We start from the raw sequence: 19,005 nt of genomic DNA, 5'->3' as shown, positions 1-19,005 counted from the left end.
CTGGGATTAGAAAGACAATAAGACTCAAAAGACCTTTAGTTCTCAGGAACCAGTGTTAAAGAACTCTGATTCAGAACCCCCAGAAATGAGGCTGAGAGATGATAGGTGAAATGTTCCAACCTGTGTTAACCAATGCCATCAGAAGAGAAGAACGGGCAACACAAAGAACAGCACTGGCAATTTTAAGGAAGAAAGAGACCACCAGAAACAAAATTCGCCCCTTTTTTCTTGGAAAGGGCCTGGACATCGAGCACAACTTAAAAAAACAGGGACTAAGAACATTATACTAAATAACTCTTCTCTTAAAAATCGCCTCACCACAGGACTGACTCTGTAAACACAGGGTAATCTTGTTTCTATGGTAATGTAAAATGTCAGTTAAATCTCAAAAGACACTTTTCACTGTTCTAAATTACAGGATTTGAAACATTTTTTTCTGTGTAATACAGCATCACTTAAAATTTTATTTAAAAGCAATTGGTTCTGGCCTGCTTTAGCCTGAAAAAAGTCCTTAATTTACTGGGAACAGTGCCTCAGCTTGGTCCCAAATGTTTTCCCCGTTACCATTTCTCAAAAAACCATAGATGGTTTTACACAGTTGAAGACAAGGACGGTTTAACCCCTGACGCTGCTAAGAATCAGATAGGAGATGACAGCCAGGAGTTTAGACCTTCTCAATCACCAAAGCCATGTGATCAGTGGGACAGGGCCCTGCTACCTTCATTTCTCTTCCACCAAAGTCTCCACATCAGAATCTTTTCACTTAAAAAGCTTGATAAAGCAATTGCTGAAAACTTCAAGGAAGAGATGCAGAATACCCCTCAGTACAGCAATGTAATGTTTACAACCAATAGACTTCGGTCTCCAAACAAGTCTTTTTTGTTGTCGTATTATTTCCTTTGGCTCTGCAAAGGGACAGAGCCTCCTCTTAGCTGAAGTTTCCCTTCATAGAACCCCAGTCCTTCCTTTTGCTTGTAAACAGACTCACCCTTTTACAGAGTTGCTGCTTTAACGAAGACTGGAACGAAGCAGGATTGTCACCAAGGTCCATATTGACAGGAGAGTCTCTAGATGAAGTTTGTTTCCTAACTTGCTCCTTTCTTCTCCCATTCCTAGGGTACCATTCAAACACCAGCGTCCCCCCAAAAGAAGAAAGTTAGTTATCCTCTGTAGCCAACCTACATATTCCTAGAAGAAGCTAGGAATAGAGACGCCAATTAAGTAAGGTTCAACCCCTGTGTGTCCCCCACTGCTTGGAGCACGTGTTCAGAGATTTCTGAGGCCACGGAGCAGCAGAGAGGGAGGTGAGCGATGTCTGCCGTGGCAGTGGCTCATGTGCTTGCATGGATTTAATACTTAGTCACTGGTGCAGGTGCCTCAGAATATCTCCTGCAGGTAATAAGCAGGATAAAAATAAAGAGCAGAGTTTGCCAAAAACACAGGCAGCTCTAGGCATGCTCTTGACTGTATAAATGAGTCAAGGATTCATAACACTTTTTGTCTAGCCCTCAGGCAAAAACCCAGCAATGGGCATCCGCTCCCTGTTTACGCCTTACTGAGCCTTTGCCACCAGCTGGCCGGATGGCTTTAGGCAAATCCGTCACCTGTCTGAATCTCCTTCTTTAGTTTTCATGGCAGGAGTCCTTCAGAGTCACTGAGGTCTTTTTTAATTGGAAAACTGTCCAGCCCCAGTCTGTCTCTGAACTGCAGCTCTCCCCTGGACTCTACTGATAATCACGTGGCGGGCAGTGCAGGGATTCACGCGCCCTCAGGCTGACTCGTAAGGACACTGAACCAAGCGCAAGCACCTTTCTGCTTGGTCAGTGCCAAAGACACAGCAAAGCCCCAGCCCCTGCCTCTTCCTGCTGAGAGCAGAGCCCTCACTCGAAGCAGGAAAGTGCCACCCGCATCAGAAGGGGGCCCCCCACCATAGTGACAGTTCTGCTGCCCACCCGTGGCCCTGAAGGAGGCCGGGAATGACCGCTTACCTTGGCTTTCTGGAGGACGGTGCCTTTGCCCGTGACCATGACCGACAGAGGCCTGTTCTTGAGCGCAGTTGCGGAGTTGACTGGGGTACAGTCCGGGGCAGGAGTCGGGGTGGCAGCTTTGGGCTGTGGTGACAGGAGAGAGGGAGGGCTGAGTTCAGCGCAGGGAGGGTGACCCAGTCCCCAAGCCCAGTCCAGGAGGCCCTGCAAGCAGCTCAGAGGAACGCGGCTCCCGAACTCACTCGGGGGCTCACGTTCTCCAGGTGGGTGGTGTCTACAGTCGTGCCCAGCGTCACGGGCCCGGCCTCGGCCTTCTTCAGGCTGTCCTTCACCTCCACGATGCTGAGCTCCAGGTCCACGCGCCTGCGCTCCTCCACCCTGCACTCCTCGTCGATCTCCTTCAGCTTCTCCTCCAGGCTGGCCGCCACCCCCTTGTCTGCAGAGAGAAGCCAGTCGGCTGCAGGGAACAAACAACCCTTCAGCCAGAAGCCCCACCAGGGGGAGGGCAGGATTCGCACACGCTGTGCCGGAACAGGACCCCAAGTGGCCCCAGACCACAGGTCTGGCTCCAACACTCAAGGCTGGGATGGGCCTCTGGGTGACGGGTGGCCTCCCAGCCCAGGTCCTGTGTCCGCACTCCACAAAGGCTGGGGAGGCCCCAGAAGAAGAGCTCTGCCTTCACAAGAGGGCCCGAACCTGAGTCCTAAGTCCCTTCTGGTAGAGAGACTCTCAGTTGTTTGGATACCTGCTGTTGTGACAGTGACCCCCAAGGGACAGAGAAGCTTAATTAATGACCCTTGGAGGATGGCTGGGCCGTTGCAGCCTGCCCCACACGGTTCCCTCCATCCTTCTGGCGCGTGCTGCTTCCCTGGGCCTAGTGGAGCAGTGGTCCTCAGCCCTGGCACCTTCTCAGCCCTGTTTTATGCTTCCCTCTTCACCCTGGAGTTCTCAGGTTGGTCTTATAGCACCAAGAAATGACGACTTATGAAGAGTCAATCCTAGGAGCTCGCTGCTAGAGGAAAGGATGGTACCACATGTGTTCAATATAGAATCCTGAGCATGAGCGCCTGCTAATGAGGAGTGATGAAAGTGCTCTGAAATGGACTGTGGTGATGGCTGCACAACTCTGTGAATACACTGAAAACCACCTGTAAATGGGTTATCGTATGGTCTGTGAATTCTCTCTCGATAAAGATGTAATATTAAAAAAAAAACAAACAAACCAGTGGGTCACTTTGTGCCCCCATGACCTTCCACCACCGAGCATGTTATAAGCTTCCCAGAGAGCCCAAACCTGTTTGTTAGTGTGCGTCTGCAGTTTAAATATTAAATGAACCCAGAGTTACTCTGAAAACGAAGTCAAATGCCGCTGAAAGGTCTTGGGATAGACAAGGTGCTAGGAAACGGCTGAAGAATCACATGAGGATGACTTGGAAAATAATCTACAAGGATTCATATTTCTTTAAAATGAACGTAAACTTAAGGTGCTTGTAAAGAAATGACCAGATGAGGCATGAGAGATGTGGTTAATGTGGAAACCATGACCCGGGGCTCCCATCAGCCAGCCCAGATGGCATGAAAAGACCTTGGCGCTGCATTAGAAGATGGGCCAAAAAATATTCGTTTGAGTGAGAATCAAACATTTCAGGTCTAAACACAATTTTTAGAGAATTTCCTCCTTTAACCAGCTTTTCCAACTACGTCCTGGTACAGGACAGCAACCCTTCAGACAGGCTGGAGGGGGAGGACTTTGCAGGGAGCATCCACCTGTGCCAAAGGCTGACGGGGCTGCAGCCCAGGTGCATAGATCCGAATTCTTACCCCAGAAAGCCCAGGCCCCTCCGCGGGCCCTCTCTGCTGGGGGCCCCCTTACCTGTACACTTCAACAGGGTCTCCTTCAACTCCCGTTTCTCCCTCCGGAGCTGAGCCAGGTGCCCCCGGATTTCTTCCTTCTTCTTCTCAAGCCTCTCCTTCTCCTCTGTGTACCGCTTCACCTCGGCTTCTGTCCTGTTCTTGCCAAGTTTGATCTCTACAGACCCAGAGAGGGGAACCCCCGGGTCAGCCAGGCTGGCCCCTGAGGGCTGTCCCACCCCACTCTACAGGCTCAGATGGAACCCAGGGCGTTGGTAGTAGATTAGAGCTGGATGCCAGGCCGGCCTAGCACGGATAGAAAAGGAAATGGGGCCCACCCTTTCTTTGCTGCGTGACGTTGGGCAAGTCCTTCACCTCTCTGAGCCTCTGTTTCCTCATCTGAAAGGGAGGGAATTGGGCTAACTTCTCCAAGCCCTTTCCAAAACCTTCAACTCTTATCTAGCACAGGCACCTGCATTGGTTGCCTTCAACCTGTCTTTCACAGGTGGGCTGGCCCCGGCTGGGGCGACGGGCACAGTGTCAGGGCAGCTCGGTGGGAAGGAGATCTTCTGCTGTTCAGTCTGGATTTTGACTGCCGTGATTCCCAGGGAAGGCTCCTCAGGTTCCTGACTCTCCTGCTGCATCTGCTTTGGGAGAAAGCAAACAGGACCCAGCCATTCGAGGCACCCCAGAAGGTGAGGCCAGCTCACCTGCTGGGGGACCCCCTGTACCTGCAACTCGGGGTTCTCTGGAGACTTCACGAGGGGCTCATCGGGGGTGGGGTTCAGGTCTGCAGGGAGGGCCTCGGCCGGAGGGTCCGGCTGGGGCAGCGTGGGCGAGGAGGCCTGGGCCTGTGCACCGCCGGAGCCGTGCAGGAAGGACTTGACGGGCGTGAGGTCCAGGTATACACGGTCGGGGTCAGGCTCACTCGGAGCATCTGTCGCAGGAGCAGCTTCCTCAGGGGCCTCCCCCTGCATAGGGAAGAGACGGGGGGCTTTCTCCACTGCCTCGGCTCCCTGGGCTCTGGAGGGGGCCCTGCCGCAGGCCTCCTGTCCCCTCCCTTGTGCCGGAGTTCGCAGGGCCTCCTTCCCAGGGAGCCTCCTGCTGAGCTGGAGTTAGAAGGCCTGGGTCTGCCATCCAAGAGCTGGGGGACCAGGAGACAGGACTTCATCTTCCCAACCTCACTTCCTCATCTGGAGAGAAGAGACCAGTAGTACCTCCCTATCAGGTGGCTGGGATTAAATGAGATAACCCACAGAAGCCCTGAGCACAGAGGCCCATGCGCAGTAAAGGAAACCTGCTGTCGGGGATTATTCCACCTCAGCTGTGAGCCTCAAAGGCTAATGGTGTCTGGACAGCTACATGTAAAAGAATGAGATAGAACATTTCCTCAAAAATAATCTCAAAATGGATTAAAGACCTCAGTGTAAGACCTGAAACCATAAAACTCCTAGAAGAGAACATAGGCAGAACACTCTTTGACATAAATCATAGCAAGATCTTTTTGGATCTGTCTCCTAAGGCAAAAGAAATAAAAGGAAAAATAAACAAATGAGATCTAATTAAACTTAAAAGCTCTTGCACAGCAAAGGAAACCACCGATGAAATGAAAAGACAGCCTATGGAATGGGAGAAAATACTTGCATATGATATGACCGACAAGGGGTTAACATCCAAAATATATAAATAGCTCATACAACTCAATATAAAAAGAAAAAAATCAAAAAACGGGCAGAAGTCCTGAACAGACATTTTTCCAAAGAAGACATACAGATGGCTCATAGGCGTGTGAAAAGATGCTCAATATCACTAATTATTAGAGAAATGCGAATCAAAACCACCACAAGATACCACCTCACACCTGTCAGAATGGCTATCTTCAAAAGCCTATAAATAACAAATGTTGGCGAGGATGTGGAGAAAAGGGAAGCCTTGTGCACTGTTGGTGGGAATGTAAACTGGTGCGGCCACTATGGAAAACAGTAAAATAGAACTACCATCTGATCCAGCAATTCCACTCCTTGGTATATATCCAGAAAAAGCAAAAGCACTAATTTGGAAAGCTATACACACCTCAGTGTTCATAGCAGCACTATTTACAGTAGCCAAGATATGGAAGCAACCCTAGTGTCCAACAGATGAATGGATAAAGAAGATGTATGTATGTATTATATATGTGTGTGTCTGTATATACACACACACACCCGGAATATTACTCAACCATAAAAAGGATGGAATTCTGCCATTTGCAGCAATATGGATGAACCTAGAGAATATTATGCTTAGTGAAATAAGTCAGACAGAGAAAGACACATACTGTATGATACCACTTGTATGTGGACTATAAAAAATAATACAAACAAATGAATATAGCAAAACAAATATTCACAGATATAGAGAACAAGCTAGTGGTTACCAGTGGGGAGAGGGTAGGCGGGAAGGGCAAGATAGGGGTATGGGATTAAGAGACACAAACTGCTATGTTGATAAGCAACAAGGATATATTGTACAGCACACGGAATTACAGCCATTATTTTGTAATAACTTTTTTTTTTTTTTTTTTTTTTTTGCAGTACGCGGGCCTCTCACTGTTGTGGCCTCTCCTGTTGCGGAGCACAGGCTCCGGATGCGCAGGCTCAGCGGCCATGGCTCACGGGCCCAGCGGCTCCGCAGCACGTGGGATCCTCCCGGACCGGGGCACGAACCCACGTCCCCCGCATCGGCAGGCGGACTCTCAACCACTGCGCCACCAGGGAAGCCCCTGTAATAACTTTCAGTGGCATATAATCTATAAAAATACTGACTCACTGTGCTGTAAGCCTGAAACTAATATAATATTGCAAATCAGCTCTACGTCAGTTTTTAAAAAAGGCTAATGGTGTTGCTGCTCCCCATCCCACCGCCACACCCCACACCCCTGGCACTGACCAGGGTGGTTAACCAGCTGTTTTATCTAGACAAGTCCCTAAGCCAGGCAGACGGCACCACCCCACTATACAAAATATGACCTCGTTGCGCCTCGGTTTCTGCACTGATGGCCCTGAGGGTGACCTGGAGTCCATTCCTCTTAGGGACCATCTAACGATCTCTGGCGTTGAGGCTTGGCAGGAAGAGGATGGGCAGCCCCAGGCTGCAGCCCAGCCGGCGCCCTTACCACAGCCGTCAGCTCCGACACCTCCACGTCATCATACAGCAGCTCCTGGTGATGCTGGCTGGGCAGGCCGTCAATGTAAGTGTTCGGCTCCGAGAACTTTCTCTGCATCAGTCTGGAAGACATGGCGAAAGAGGATTCAGGACAGGGTGCTAAAAGCCACCAGTCTCAAAGGAGTCATAACAATGAGAGGTGCAGAGAAATCTGTGGGCTGTGCAGGAGGCCTGGGGACTAGCTCTGACCTCATTTTAAAACAGATTATTTAGGGGTATCCCCTCCCTCTCTCCCCAGGGCCTTCTTACTAGAACTCCTGGTTGTGAATTTCTCTTCCCGAAAAACGAACTTCCCTCGCCCCGTACCCCTCCTCTTGGAATCCTTTTGCCATCTTCTCGCCCTGATTTCTCCTTTTCAGGATCTCCTTCCAACAACGACAGAATCCTTTCTCGCTTCATCTTCACAATACACTTGGCCAGCACAGACCAGATGCCTTCCCCATTTTGGCTCAGCCGGCTTCCACCCATGCTACTTCTACCCCCCGACCCAGGACCACTTCTCCCCGAGTCCCAGTTTGCTCATCTCGGAAGCAGAAGTACCACCCCTGCCCTGCTTATTCCAGGGTGTGCTGGGACCCAGCGATGGAGCCATGGGGAAGTGCTGCCTTCACAGTAAGGAAAGCAGAAGGCCAGGAAAGGCGCCAACTCTGCCTTCAAGAGCTGGAGAGCGTCTCATGAGAACCAGGGATGCTGTGGCTGCCCCCGGGCCAGAGGCCTGGCTCAGCTCTTTGCTGGGCCTCCTGCAGGGCTGCTCCCTGGCCCTGGCCTGCCTGCTGCTGGGTAGAACAGGGCCCACCCTGAGTTCCCAGCTGCCACCCTGCTCGACTGACCACCAGAGGCCAGCCTGGGCCTCGGTCTAGAAGCATGGCTGGGAGTGGGAGGGTGCAAAGCAGGAGGCCCCTTAATACTCACAGCAGAGAGGTTTTGGCGGCGCTTACGATACAGGAAACCCTATCGGCATCCACATAGTCATAAGTGAATTCTTCTGGGTCTGTCTTGGAGCCCGACTCAGAGAGCAGGAGGCCTAGCCAGTGGCCCATTTCCTCGGAAGACTTGGCCTGGGAGGAGGCCGAGAGGGACATGAGCAGGGCTGGAGTGTGCTGCCTGGTGCCCCACCCCTGCCCTGATGCCCACCCCGGGCAAGGCCTCTGAGAGCCCTGGGGCCATACTCTTCATTTTCACTAGCATGTCCCATCCCCCAGGGACCCCAAATGATATTTCCTGCTACTAGTGACACCCTGGTGCCACCTCAATGATGCTGTGGACATTTGTCCCAAGTATCACATGTGATGTTTATAAACATGTATTTCTGGAAGGCTAATAGACCGGGAGAGGACTGTTAAAATGTATGTATTTTAGGTCAACACCTCTATTTTATGAATGATCACATTTCAGTTTACAACCCTAGTCCATTTATACAAGACTACCTGGATCCCTAAGAAATAACAAAATTCAAATTTATTTTTGTTTATGGTTTCAATAGTCAAGATGTCTTATACACGTCACACCAGGTCAGCTGCCTCTGACAAATCGTGAACTAAATTCCAGTGAAGTTGGTGCCTGATTTTCTCCAGGGGACAATGCATTCTAATCAAATATGTATTATTTCTATTAAAATGCCAACAGGGTTTCTGGGCTTTATAATGAGAAAAAATTGGGAATTCTATAAATACTACAGGTTTACTTTCATGAGGAAAAACAGTCACCACGCTGGCATTACACAACACCACTCTGCCACCTTATTGCTCTTTTCTCGCGATCAGAGGGGCAGCTAAAAGTGCAGTTTGACATTTAGCTGGTTTCCTTTCCCCACTCATTTTCAAGTGGATTTCTCAATACAGCTTTTCACGGGCTGCTTCTAGTTCCTGCTACCAGCATCCCTGCCCTGGGCGATGGTAACAGCTTCCTAACGGGTCTCATTTTATCCCTTCCTGTCCCCCTCTCCTCCGTCCCCCACCCAGCAGCTGGAGGAAGAATCTTGGAATCCAAATCTGAACACGCCACCCTCCCTTGAAACCCTTTAGGCTCTCCCACTGCTCTTAGGATCAGCCCCCCCTTCCCTCCCCACCTTGTCCCACAGGCTCTCCCTACACCAGCCCCCATCCGCCCAGCACGCAAACTTTCCTACCTATCCATAGCGCCTGCCCCACTGCTGAGTGATTACTAAGTAATCAGTTGGGCAACCACTGAATAATATCCCACTCTCGTACTAGCATGTAAGTTCCACGACAGGGAGTCTGTCTGGTCCACCCTATCACTGTGCTGAATAGGATCCAACAACAGGATGGATGGATGCAGGAATGAATACAAGCTTGTCCCTGGGAAGCAATTGGGATGTGGCTCTTTTAGCCACCAGAGGGCAGTATTGGAGCAAAATCTGGATGAAGATCCCTGGATACAGGACTAGATGAACATGAACTGGGGTGTGTGCTTAAGTGCTTGTAAAGCCCTCTGGCTCAGGCCTGCCCGGCTCATTGCAAGGCATTAGGCCACCTCTTATTTTTGTAAATATAACATCGAACAGAGGATGGGGAGTGGGAATAATGTAATTGTGTCACAAACCGTATTATTCCCCCCCAGATAAGCCCTAACAGTCAGCATTTTTACGTACTGGCCCCCATCTGGTGATACACAAACGAAATCACAAACCCGCTTTGAGTCCCCAGAAAGTTTTTCCAGTAGCTCAGAGAGTTATAAATACTCCTCCTGCCCTAAGTGCAGGAAATAGCTCATTGTCCCGTTCCTATAACACAACCACCCTGAGGTCAGAAAGGGAATGGAAATTTTTAAAAAATGCAAACAATCTCAGGCAAAGGAAGTAAAAATAAAGGGTGGCTAAGTTGACTCTCTCATTGTAGGACTGCGGTCCTCAGGACCTGCGGCAAACAGCCGTGACCACGACCTCTGCCCCGGCCGTGCCTCCCCACTCCCACCCAGCCAGAGGCCAGCGGTACCTCGAGCTTGGCCAGCTCTTCGCCATCGTGGAGGATGCGGAAGGAGTAGAGGTGGTCGGGGCTCGGGTCCGGCACCACCTCACAGCCCACCAGGCTGAGGGGCTGCTGGGCCGCCTTGCTGCGGTTCCGGTCCTGGTAGAAGTACAGATGACTGTCCCTGGCGGAGCACCAGCGCGACTTCCACTGGCTGTTCACCAGCACGTTCAGGTAACCTGCGGGGTGGGACGCGGCTTCAGGGCGGGTGGGTGGCTGAGGGCCGCCCTTGCCCCCGGACCCCTGGAGAGGCTCCTCCAGATCTCAGCTCCAAGGCTTGCCATGCTTTGCCCAAGAGACTTTCCTGCCTCTTAGAGGCTGTGAATTCTCCTTTGTGTTAGCTCCTAGGTCCTTTGAAGGTGGGCAGCACCGTGCTACTGGGTTTTGAAAAAGGCCTGTCCAGAGGGAAGTGAGTCCAGAGGGAAGTGCCCTGCCTAGACCAGGCAGAGAGTGTGTGTGTGCATGCGTGCGCATGTGTGCATGTGTCTGTGCATACGTGTGCGCGTCTGTGCATACGTGTGCATGCATGTGTGTGCGTCTGTGTGTGCACGCGTGTCTGCATGTGTGTGTGTGTGTCTGCGTGTGTGTGTACAGGACCGAGGCTGGCACCCTCACCCCGGCCTCCTTGTCTCCCTTCCCCCGCCCCTGCCGGCCCAGGCCACCTGCAGGAAGCTCGCCCCAGCCAGGGTGTCCTGGCCGCAGGTGCGACCCCCTCACCTCCACAGCCTTAGTTCCCTCAGCTCCCCTGACACCTTGCCATCCCCGGTCGCTGGGTCTCAGCCTGCAAAGGCCTCCCCACCTCGGCCAGCTCCTCCACGTCCTCCTAGAGATGGCTGGCCCTCCTGGGTCCTGCCCTCCCTGCTCAGTCGGCCTTCAGAACACTTGAGTCCTGGAACAGCGACATTCTCCGCATCCATGTCAGCCTCCCAATGGGACACAGAGCTTGTCAAGGGCAGAAACTTGCCACGTTCGTCTCCAGCGCCTGGGTCTGTGCCCCTTGGCCTCTCCACCAGGGAGCCCTTCTTTCTCCACCGGCACACAGGGGCTGCCAGTGCTGGGGTGCACCCATCGTGTAGGCCTTCCTTGTTTTTAAATGGTTGCATGTGTTGGGTTCAGCTTCCTCCCCAACTTAGATGAATATGTACGGAGCTGACACCGTGTGCCAAGCACAGCCTTGTCCCTGGGGCTGGAAAGATCCGTAAACATCCAGTCTTCAGGCCCCTCTGCCTGCCCCACAAACCGTGGGTTGACATCTCTGTGCTGCTCACCTTCCCACAGGCACTGGCTTACAAAGCGGGTGCCTTCTCCATCCTAAGGGGCCAGCAGCTGCTCTGAACCGTAGCCGGGAAGAACTAGGCCCATACAACAGGGTCAAAGTGCACAGCCACCTTCGCACCCAGTCCAGTGCTGGACACTCAGTGGGGATGGTGAATTTCTCAGGGCCACGAGACCATCACATCACAGTAGCAAAGTGGAAGAATGTGAGCCCAGGGCCCAGGAACTCTGGCTCGTTCAGGCAGGCGCCCCACTCGCCCATCACAATTCTCTGGACCAAAGAGAGGCGGGGAGCTCGGATACCGAGTCCTGGGAAGGAGAGTATCTATGTTCTCTCCGGCCCTTCCCCAGCCACAGGGGACAGGAGCATGCTTCCCTGCTGAGTAACTGCCAGCAAGAACCCAGCCACATCTCCCAAAGTGACTCACTGGGACCAGGCTCCCAGGCCCAACACCATGCCCTGTGAGGCCACAGGGGCTGGCAGAGCTGGGCCATTACCTGGCACGCTGGCCAGAGAACCAGGAGGCTCCAAAGGTAGGGCCCTGTCTGCTGCTGCCTTCCTGTTCCTCCAGCCCACCCTGCCAGCCGCAAAACACAGAGCTGAACTGGGACTCAGGAAAAGAGCCCAGGGCTGGTACACAGGTTCCATGAGGAGGAGGAAAAGGCCCAAAGATGGACAGTAGTGGCCCTCAGGCTCCGGGGGGTAAGTATAGCAATGAGCTTTGAGTTGGAAGCCAGGATGTTTTCTGGGAAAGGTCTCTCTCCCTGTCTCTCTCTCCTGTCATCAGTTTCCTCAAGGCCGAGTAAGGGCAGCAGAGATGACCTGGAGGGCCTCCCAGCACTCACACATTCCCTCTGTACCAGTGACACGGGCTTTTGTCATCCCCTTAATGGGTCTTACCAGTGCCCCCTCAGAGTCTTTGCTCCTGCCCGCGGGGGCCATCCCAGCCCATTTAGCTCCCGCCCGGCCTTGGCGGCTCAGGCCCAGAAAGCCATCCATCTCTGTCACAGAGTAAGAAAGGTTCTTTCTGGGCTTCCCTGGTGGTGCAGTGGTTGAGAGTCCGCCTGCCAATGCAGGGGAAACGGGTTGGTGCCCCGGTCCGGGAGGATCCCACATGCCGTGGAGCGGCTGGGCCCGTGAACCATGGCCGCTGGGCCTGCGCGTCCGGAGCCTGTGCTCCGCAACGGGAGAGGCCACAGCAGTGAGAGGTCCGCGTACCACAAAAAAAAAAAAAAAAAAAAAAAGTTCTTTCTGTTCCTGAGTCCTTGTAGCTACTAAGATGGCACAGTGTGTGGTTATGGGTATAAGGCCATCATCTCTGTTGAGCTGTAACCTCTCAGGACTGTGTCCTCCACCTGCTTGGGCCCCTTTCCCTAACACCATGCCTACCTACCGTGCTCCATACACATCGATCAAATGAACATATAACTTTAAAGACTGTTAGGAGGACGGCCATCAATTACCCTTCACTTCCGCACACTGCAGCAAGAGGGTCTGGTGAGGCATAAAGAGATACCTGCGGCGAAGATCAGCAGAAACCGGGTACCATGGGCTCACTTGCTCAAGAGGTGCTACATCAAACCCCCAAATCCCTGCCCTGGCCATCTGAGCTGCCTTCCTGGAGACGGGCTGCGGCCCAGTGGGGGAGCCCGCCCTCTGGCCCAGGAGGCGGCTGTTGAATCTTACTGGATGTCTCGAGGGACCTTTCCGGAGGCTCCAGCGAGGTAGATTTCTTCCTGCCCAGGTTCATTAGGTTGCTCAGTTTGAGGCCAGCAGAACATTTCTTCTTGACTGTCAAGATGAGAAAAAAAACCTTCAGCCTTGCACACAGCCTACCGATGTGCCCTCATGGGAGACGGAAAAATGAGCAGACCTGTCCCTGTCCTGTCTGCCCCTCCCTGTGTGCGCACTCGCACACACACGCACACACAGGTCTGTGCCCCAAACTCGGATCCACAGGCCAGTCAGGTGTCTCTAGAGGCACACCAACCTCTCTTACAGAACATGTCAGCTCTGGAGAATCTTTACAGACTGAATTGGCTCAGAGAGATCTGAACTAGGGTTAGCAAACAAGAGATGAAAGAATATTCTACCCCCAGCAATTCATGAAACGTAACTTCAGTTTGGTCCTCTCTCCTTTTTTCCGGGATCTATCAGCTGTATACTTTTAAGCAGTTTAGAAACTGGAGGCATGCTGGAATGAGCTGTTAGAACTCTGTAGGGTTGAGCCAGACAGCCGAGCCTCACAGCCCGGGATACCACCCCTCCCAACCCTAGGCCGAGAGCCAGAGCGTTTGTACCGTCTTTGGTCTCTGGGACCTCAGGGTGGCCATCTATGGAGCTTCCATACTCCGAGGCAGACAGGTACTTCTCAGTTATATCTGGCTGTGGAAGAGAGAGAGACAAGTGGGTGATCTTGTCTGGGAATGGTTACCTGGGAGACCACAATTTAAGGGAAAATAATAGATGACTCGGGTGTAGGCTAGGGGTCACCTTGGAGTCCAAGTCACTGGTGGGACACGGCCAGGCTTCCCTGGGGCTCCCTGAAGGACCTGCCTTTGCCTTCCCTTGTGAGGTTCCCCACCCCATCCCAGAGCATCGTCCCCTTCTTCAGGCCACCGCATATCCTTGATCATGAGTTCTCAAGATGACTCCTCCACTTGGTGTGACAGCGGCTCCGTAGCCAGTGGGCAGGGCAGGTAGCCAGCCCCAGGGTGCACGAGAGTCAGCATCGCAACGGAAGCTGGGACCCACCCATACCAGGATGTCTTTTGAGAGTTGACTGTACTACCAACGCGGCAGGCCTCGGAGAAGGGCTGGCTTGTCTTCACAGGGTCAGACCACGATTTGAATCCCACCTGGAGCGTTCTCTAGTGCGGCAGGGCCTCTCTGAGCCCCACCCTGTATGTGTATAAAATAGGGATAACACCCCTGTCTGCATTCTCAGGGCTGTTGGGGGACTAGAGACAGTCCCTAGAGTAGACACTCAGAAGATTCCAATCAGGCTCCCTTCTAGAACCACTGACTCCAGAGCCCCTGGAAAACAAGCCCAGCGACTCCCAACCAACCAGGCCTTCGCTGAGGACCAAGGACTGCTGTACCTGGCCAGGGAATCTGGGTGCTGGGTCTTTAGGGAGAGGTCTTATTTCTCACCCCAATGTGAAGGAATCTCCAAGTTTACTCTGACTTTGGTTTTCGTGTCAATGACCAAGGAATGAATAAGAACAAAAACATCAGCCCCTCTCCGTCACTCTAGAAGGCTGTGGGTTTTCCTCCTTGGGGGTGACCCGTGCCTTCCTCAAGAGCAGAGGGCCTCCTCCCTGCTCAAGGCCTCTGCCCACCCTCTGCCTTCCTCCCTGCTGGGGGTGGGGACCCCAAGATGAGCCACAGGGACCCTCTGTGCACAGCAGCGTTCCGGGCACCCACCTGGGGACATGGGATGTGACCCCGCAGTGACAGCCCTCCCCTCGGCCAGCACCCAGCCCAACGTTCTCAACTTTGACCCTAAAGCAGGGGTCCCACAGCTCCATGCAAATCAGCAGTAGAGCCCTTTGGTTGCCCCTGAAATTCTACTGGGGACTAAGTGGGAAGGAAGAGCCTCAAAAAATAAACCTCCCTGCCCAAGAATGGAGGCAAAGTGACTTCTGTCCCAATAAACCTTCCCCCAAGCAAGAAAACATTGTAGGCTTCTATTATTCTCATCAGTTTCCCTGCCAAGCTGAAGCTACTGCCCTTAGCCAAGCACTGTACGTTTCTTATCAACTGGGCTGAAGTGCAAGAGCAAAGCTCCCCATCTTAACACCTTGAATTTTATGGAGACAAAAATGGAATTGAACTCTCTTTCAGGCAGGGTAGAGGCTTACTTTCGGACAACTCAGGCGCTGGGCATCTGGGGTGTACTGGCTTCCCTCACAAGCTCCTTCAGAAGGCAGGCCACTCACCTCCTGGATGACCTGAAGGAAGAGGAAGACCCTTCAGGCCTGCAGCCACGGCCAGACCAAAGCTGGAGCCCTCCTAGCCACGTGTGGCCTCGGGACCCAGCCGGGGAGGGGGCGTGTTCCTGAGGCCCTGTCTCCTGCAGGCCCCCAGGTGTTTGGTGGTGTGCCAGGGAAGCGGGGCGGGGAGGCAGGGGGCAGGGTTGGCAGCAAAGCCCAAACAGGGCGAGGGCAGCCAGCCCTCAGCTCCTCTCACCCCATCCTGGGCAGGGGGCGGCTGTTTACTGCGGGGGTAAAAACCCACATTTGCCAGATGGCTCTCTGGCTCCGTGGCTCTGGCTCTGGGGGCCGTGGGGCTCTCTGTGGAGGGTCTGCGTGCTGCCTGGGACTCCAGCCTGGATGCTGCCTTGGTCCAGGCCAGGCTCCCAGACATGCCTGTCACAGTCCACCCCAGCTCCCCCGGGAAGGAGCCTTTGAACTGGCTGGCGATGCCTCACTGGAGGCCAGAAGGCAAGTGGATTTCAACTAGAGCCCAAGTCCAGATGGCTGGGAAGGTCACAGACCTAGCCCTGCGATCCATTTCCCTAAGGCGGACCGCTACCACCGACGACGCGGGAAGCCCTGCGAACTTGAAGGATCACAGACACCTCACCCCCGACCACGGCCATCCCTTTGAAAAGGCTGGGGAGCCAGAACTGCAGGAGCCCCTGGGAGCCCCAGAGCGGAGCAGGCCCACTTCCCCCGCAGCCTGGCGCCTCCCTCACCCGGAGCCACTGCTCAGCTTGGTCCTTGCTCTGCAGGCCCAGCACGATCACGTCGGCGCTCATCGGTGTGATCTTCAGCTTGTGCTCCTTCTTCCGCACTTGCTTCTCCTTGTGCACCACACTGCTGCCCAGCAAGTTCACGTCCAGCTGAGGACTGTGGTCCTTGGAGGACTTGTAACACTGGAAGAGGGGAGAGGCGAGACGCTGCTTGGCCAGGTTCAGAGGAGGGGCCACTGGGCAGGGCAGGACCCGCTGAGGGGTGGGCTCTGCACGACAGACCCAAAGGCCGGACACCCCTGTGCAAGTGCGAAGCTGTCACCTCCAACACTGGCAACGCGTGTTCTCGGCGTCAGAGTGACCAGGCAGCTGTCTCTGTCTCCCTCAAGCCTCTTCCTCCCGCTTGCCAGAGATGCCCCAGGGCCCTGCTCATCCAAGCTGCTCTAATCCCACTGCAGACCACGCCGGCTCCTAAAATGTGTCCTCTGCGGTCAACTCCCACCTCTCCAGGGTGGAAGGCACGTTTCCCAGTTCTCTGCCTCTCTGCTGCTGTTCCTTGCTCGGCTTCCCCAGTAAGGGGTCCAAAGGGGATGAAGGCCAAGTTTATCATCCGATTCATTAGGAGATGATGTGTTAGCCGAGAAAGGAAGCGACTCTCGTCCCTACCAGAGGAAAGGCATTACCCCTCTGTTTCTCACTTGTACAATGGAGGTTCTTTACGGGGCTGCTTAACAGGATTACCTGAAAAACACCTGCACACAGCAGGGCGGGTTGTAACCAGTGAAGAAGCGGTGTTTATAATGACTCCATGGAACTTCACGTGGGGACATAAAACCAAAGTTTAATTTAAAGTAACAAGAAACGGGGCTGTGGTCAGACTGCTATCTTCTGATTCCCTCACGGGTCTCATCTTATAATCAGTCATTCAGAATATTCCAACTTTTGAGAAGATACCAGTGGTTCTCATGCTGCACGTGAAAGCAAGAGCCACCGCTGGGGCTGGGGGCTGGGGGCTGGGTGGGTAGCCCTGCCTGGGCAGCAGGCTCCGCCCCAAAAGGACTGTAAGGAAGAAGGAGTCCACAGACCAGGGGACAAAAAGATCCCCGGAAAAAATATCTGTGGGATGGGATCGGGGGGGAGGGGAGGCGGTGGTCATCACAGACCCCTTTGAAAGCCTGCTTCCTCCTTAAGAGAAAGCACGTTCATCCACACACACGAAGGTCTGCATGGGATTTCGGGCTGCGGAGAAGTAGAAACCCCCTGATGCAACAGGCTCTAAGCACCTGGCATCAGGGACCACCCGCACCTCCACTCCGGGGAGAGGAGGACACTCACCAGGAGCCTGGTGTCCTTGATCACGCAGAGCTGCTTGGCCCACTGGCCCAGCCACTTCTTGCGCCACAGGAAAGCACAGATGCGGGCGTCGCGCATCAGCTCGATGCTGGCCTCGGGCGAGGGCCACTGGTAGGGCGCCGACTTGCCCTTGCTGCTCTCATCCTCGTCGTAGGACTCGTAGGAACTGCTCACGGCCTCTCCGTCCTCTGCAAGGAAGAGCCCTCCGTCACAGCTCCAGCGGGCAGGGGATGTTCCGAAACAGGCTTTGCTCCTTCGGGAGGGAGGGGAGCAGGCAGGGGCAGCCAGTGGTCCCCAGGCCACCCCGCCCCCTCCGTGCCCTCGGACCAGCCCACAGTCACCCATCACACACCCAGGCAGACTTGCCGGCCCCCAAACCCCTGAGCAAAGCGCCTTGGATGCTCCCTCCGGCCGCAGACACGGGGGACGTAAAACCAGGAGCCCCCCTTTCCTCCTCAAATCCTGTCGCCTCAGACCCCATGGAAACCTCGGACCAGACACGGCCCTCAGACGCCTGCTCTTGAGAAGTCCAGTGCCCCTGCTGGGGGCTTCCATTTCCTCCGCTGAAGGATGGAGCAGTGGGGGTGAGATCGCTTCTAAGGGCCCAGGAGGAGAGGGTCGCCGTCAGAGCCCAGAGCTGGGCAAGCCTCCAGCAGCGGCCCACTGGGCCTGCCCTGTCCCTGCTTCTGTCCCGGGAGCAGCAGGAAGCTGTGGCTCCGTGGACGTAAAAGATGAAACAAAGCACAGCAGGAGCTGGCCCTCGGGGAAGGCGGCCACCCTCGCACTGCTAAAGGCTCTCCTCACAATCGCAGCCCTTCTGGAAAATCGGCTCATCTTCCACAGGCTCCGTTCTCTTTCCCTCCCCACAGAGCACCTCCCGTCACGAACTTAGCGTCTTCGGCTCATCCCCACCTGCTACCCTTCCTTTCTAGCGATGAGTCACCCTCACGTTTTTATTCTGTTTAAAAGAATCCCAAAACGCACCAGATTGCACCTGATCCTGTGCCCGCTCCACAGGCCTCGGTTTCTGCCTCCACCACCCTGCAAGAATTTCTCTGTTCCCCAGGCCTCACTGCCCTATTCAAGGCCAAGAAAAACTAGGTGCAGAAAAAAATCAGTCAATCAAACCCCGAAATGCAGGACACGGAGAAAGGAGAACCTCAGGGTCCAGGTCCAACCCCTGGCTCAGCACAGGAATCCTGTCTGTCGTAACCCTGCCCCAGCCTCTGCTTGAATGCCCCTGTGGACGGGGAGCTCATACCCCCCCGATTGCTGGACAATTCCTTCCATTACTGGGCAGCTCTAACAAAGTCACATCTACTTCCCTGTGACTTCTACAGACACGTTCTGTCCCCTTGAGTCAGAATGAATGAAACCTCTCTTTCTTCTCCACAATACCCATCAGAAAAGAGACAGCCCATGGGTCCCCCATCTTCTGTTCTCCAGAAGCCTCTTAAACTACCTGCATAGCTAGGTTCCTGCAATACTAAGAAAACAGAACCGCATTTGAATTAGAATGAGGCCACGGCCACGGTTACTCTGGCTACAATGCCAATGAAAATGTGTTTTATTTTGCTTTAATATTTCTAAAAGTAATACTTTGACTATTTTAATATCAGTCTTCTTGAAAAGCAGTGTGAGACTACTCCCCTT

General features: G+C 53.7%; 1 protein-coding gene across 2 annotated transcripts in view; it reads right to left on the bottom strand.

Annotated features, from left to right (window-relative positions):
- Nucleotides 1-390: 390 nt before the first annotated feature.
- The window catches only part of AFAP1L2 (actin filament associated protein 1 like 2), a 38,109-nt gene continuing 19,494 nt past the window's right edge, over nt 391-19,005 (bottom strand). The window contains exons 5-18 of one of the 2 annotated variants that reach the window (XM_060100488.1): nt 17,335-17,540; nt 16,003-16,182; nt 15,167-15,256; nt 13,604-13,688; nt 12,990-13,094; nt 9,995-10,206; nt 7,953-8,098; nt 6,991-7,102; nt 4,568-4,807; nt 4,309-4,483; nt 3,859-4,014; nt 2,228-2,421; nt 1,989-2,111; nt 391-1,112 (exon numbers count right to left, since the gene is read on the bottom strand). In XM_060100488.1, coding sequence (XP_059956471.1) covers nt 1,086-1,112; nt 1,989-2,111; nt 2,228-2,421; nt 3,859-4,014; nt 4,309-4,483; nt 4,568-4,807; nt 6,991-7,102; nt 7,953-8,098; nt 9,995-10,206; nt 12,990-13,094; nt 13,604-13,688; nt 15,167-15,256; nt 16,003-16,182; nt 17,335-17,540 — 2,051 coding nt within the window. In that variant the 3' untranslated portion in view covers nt 391-1,085. The remainder of the gene's footprint in view (nt 1,113-1,988; nt 2,112-2,227; nt 2,422-3,858; nt 4,015-4,308; nt 4,484-4,567; nt 4,808-6,990; nt 7,103-7,952; nt 8,099-9,994; nt 10,207-12,989; nt 13,095-13,603; nt 13,689-15,166; nt 15,257-16,002; nt 16,183-17,334; nt 17,541-19,005) is intronic. The other variant, XM_060100540.1, reaches the window with a different exon arrangement.

This window comes from Mesoplodon densirostris, chromosome 1 (assembly GCF_025265405.1).
Source record: "Mesoplodon densirostris isolate mMesDen1 chromosome 1, mMesDen1 primary haplotype, whole genome shotgun sequence".
Lineage (NCBI taxonomy): Eukaryota > Metazoa > Chordata > Mammalia > Artiodactyla > Ziphiidae > Mesoplodon > Mesoplodon densirostris.
This window is presented reverse-complemented; position numbering and strand designations above follow the sequence as displayed.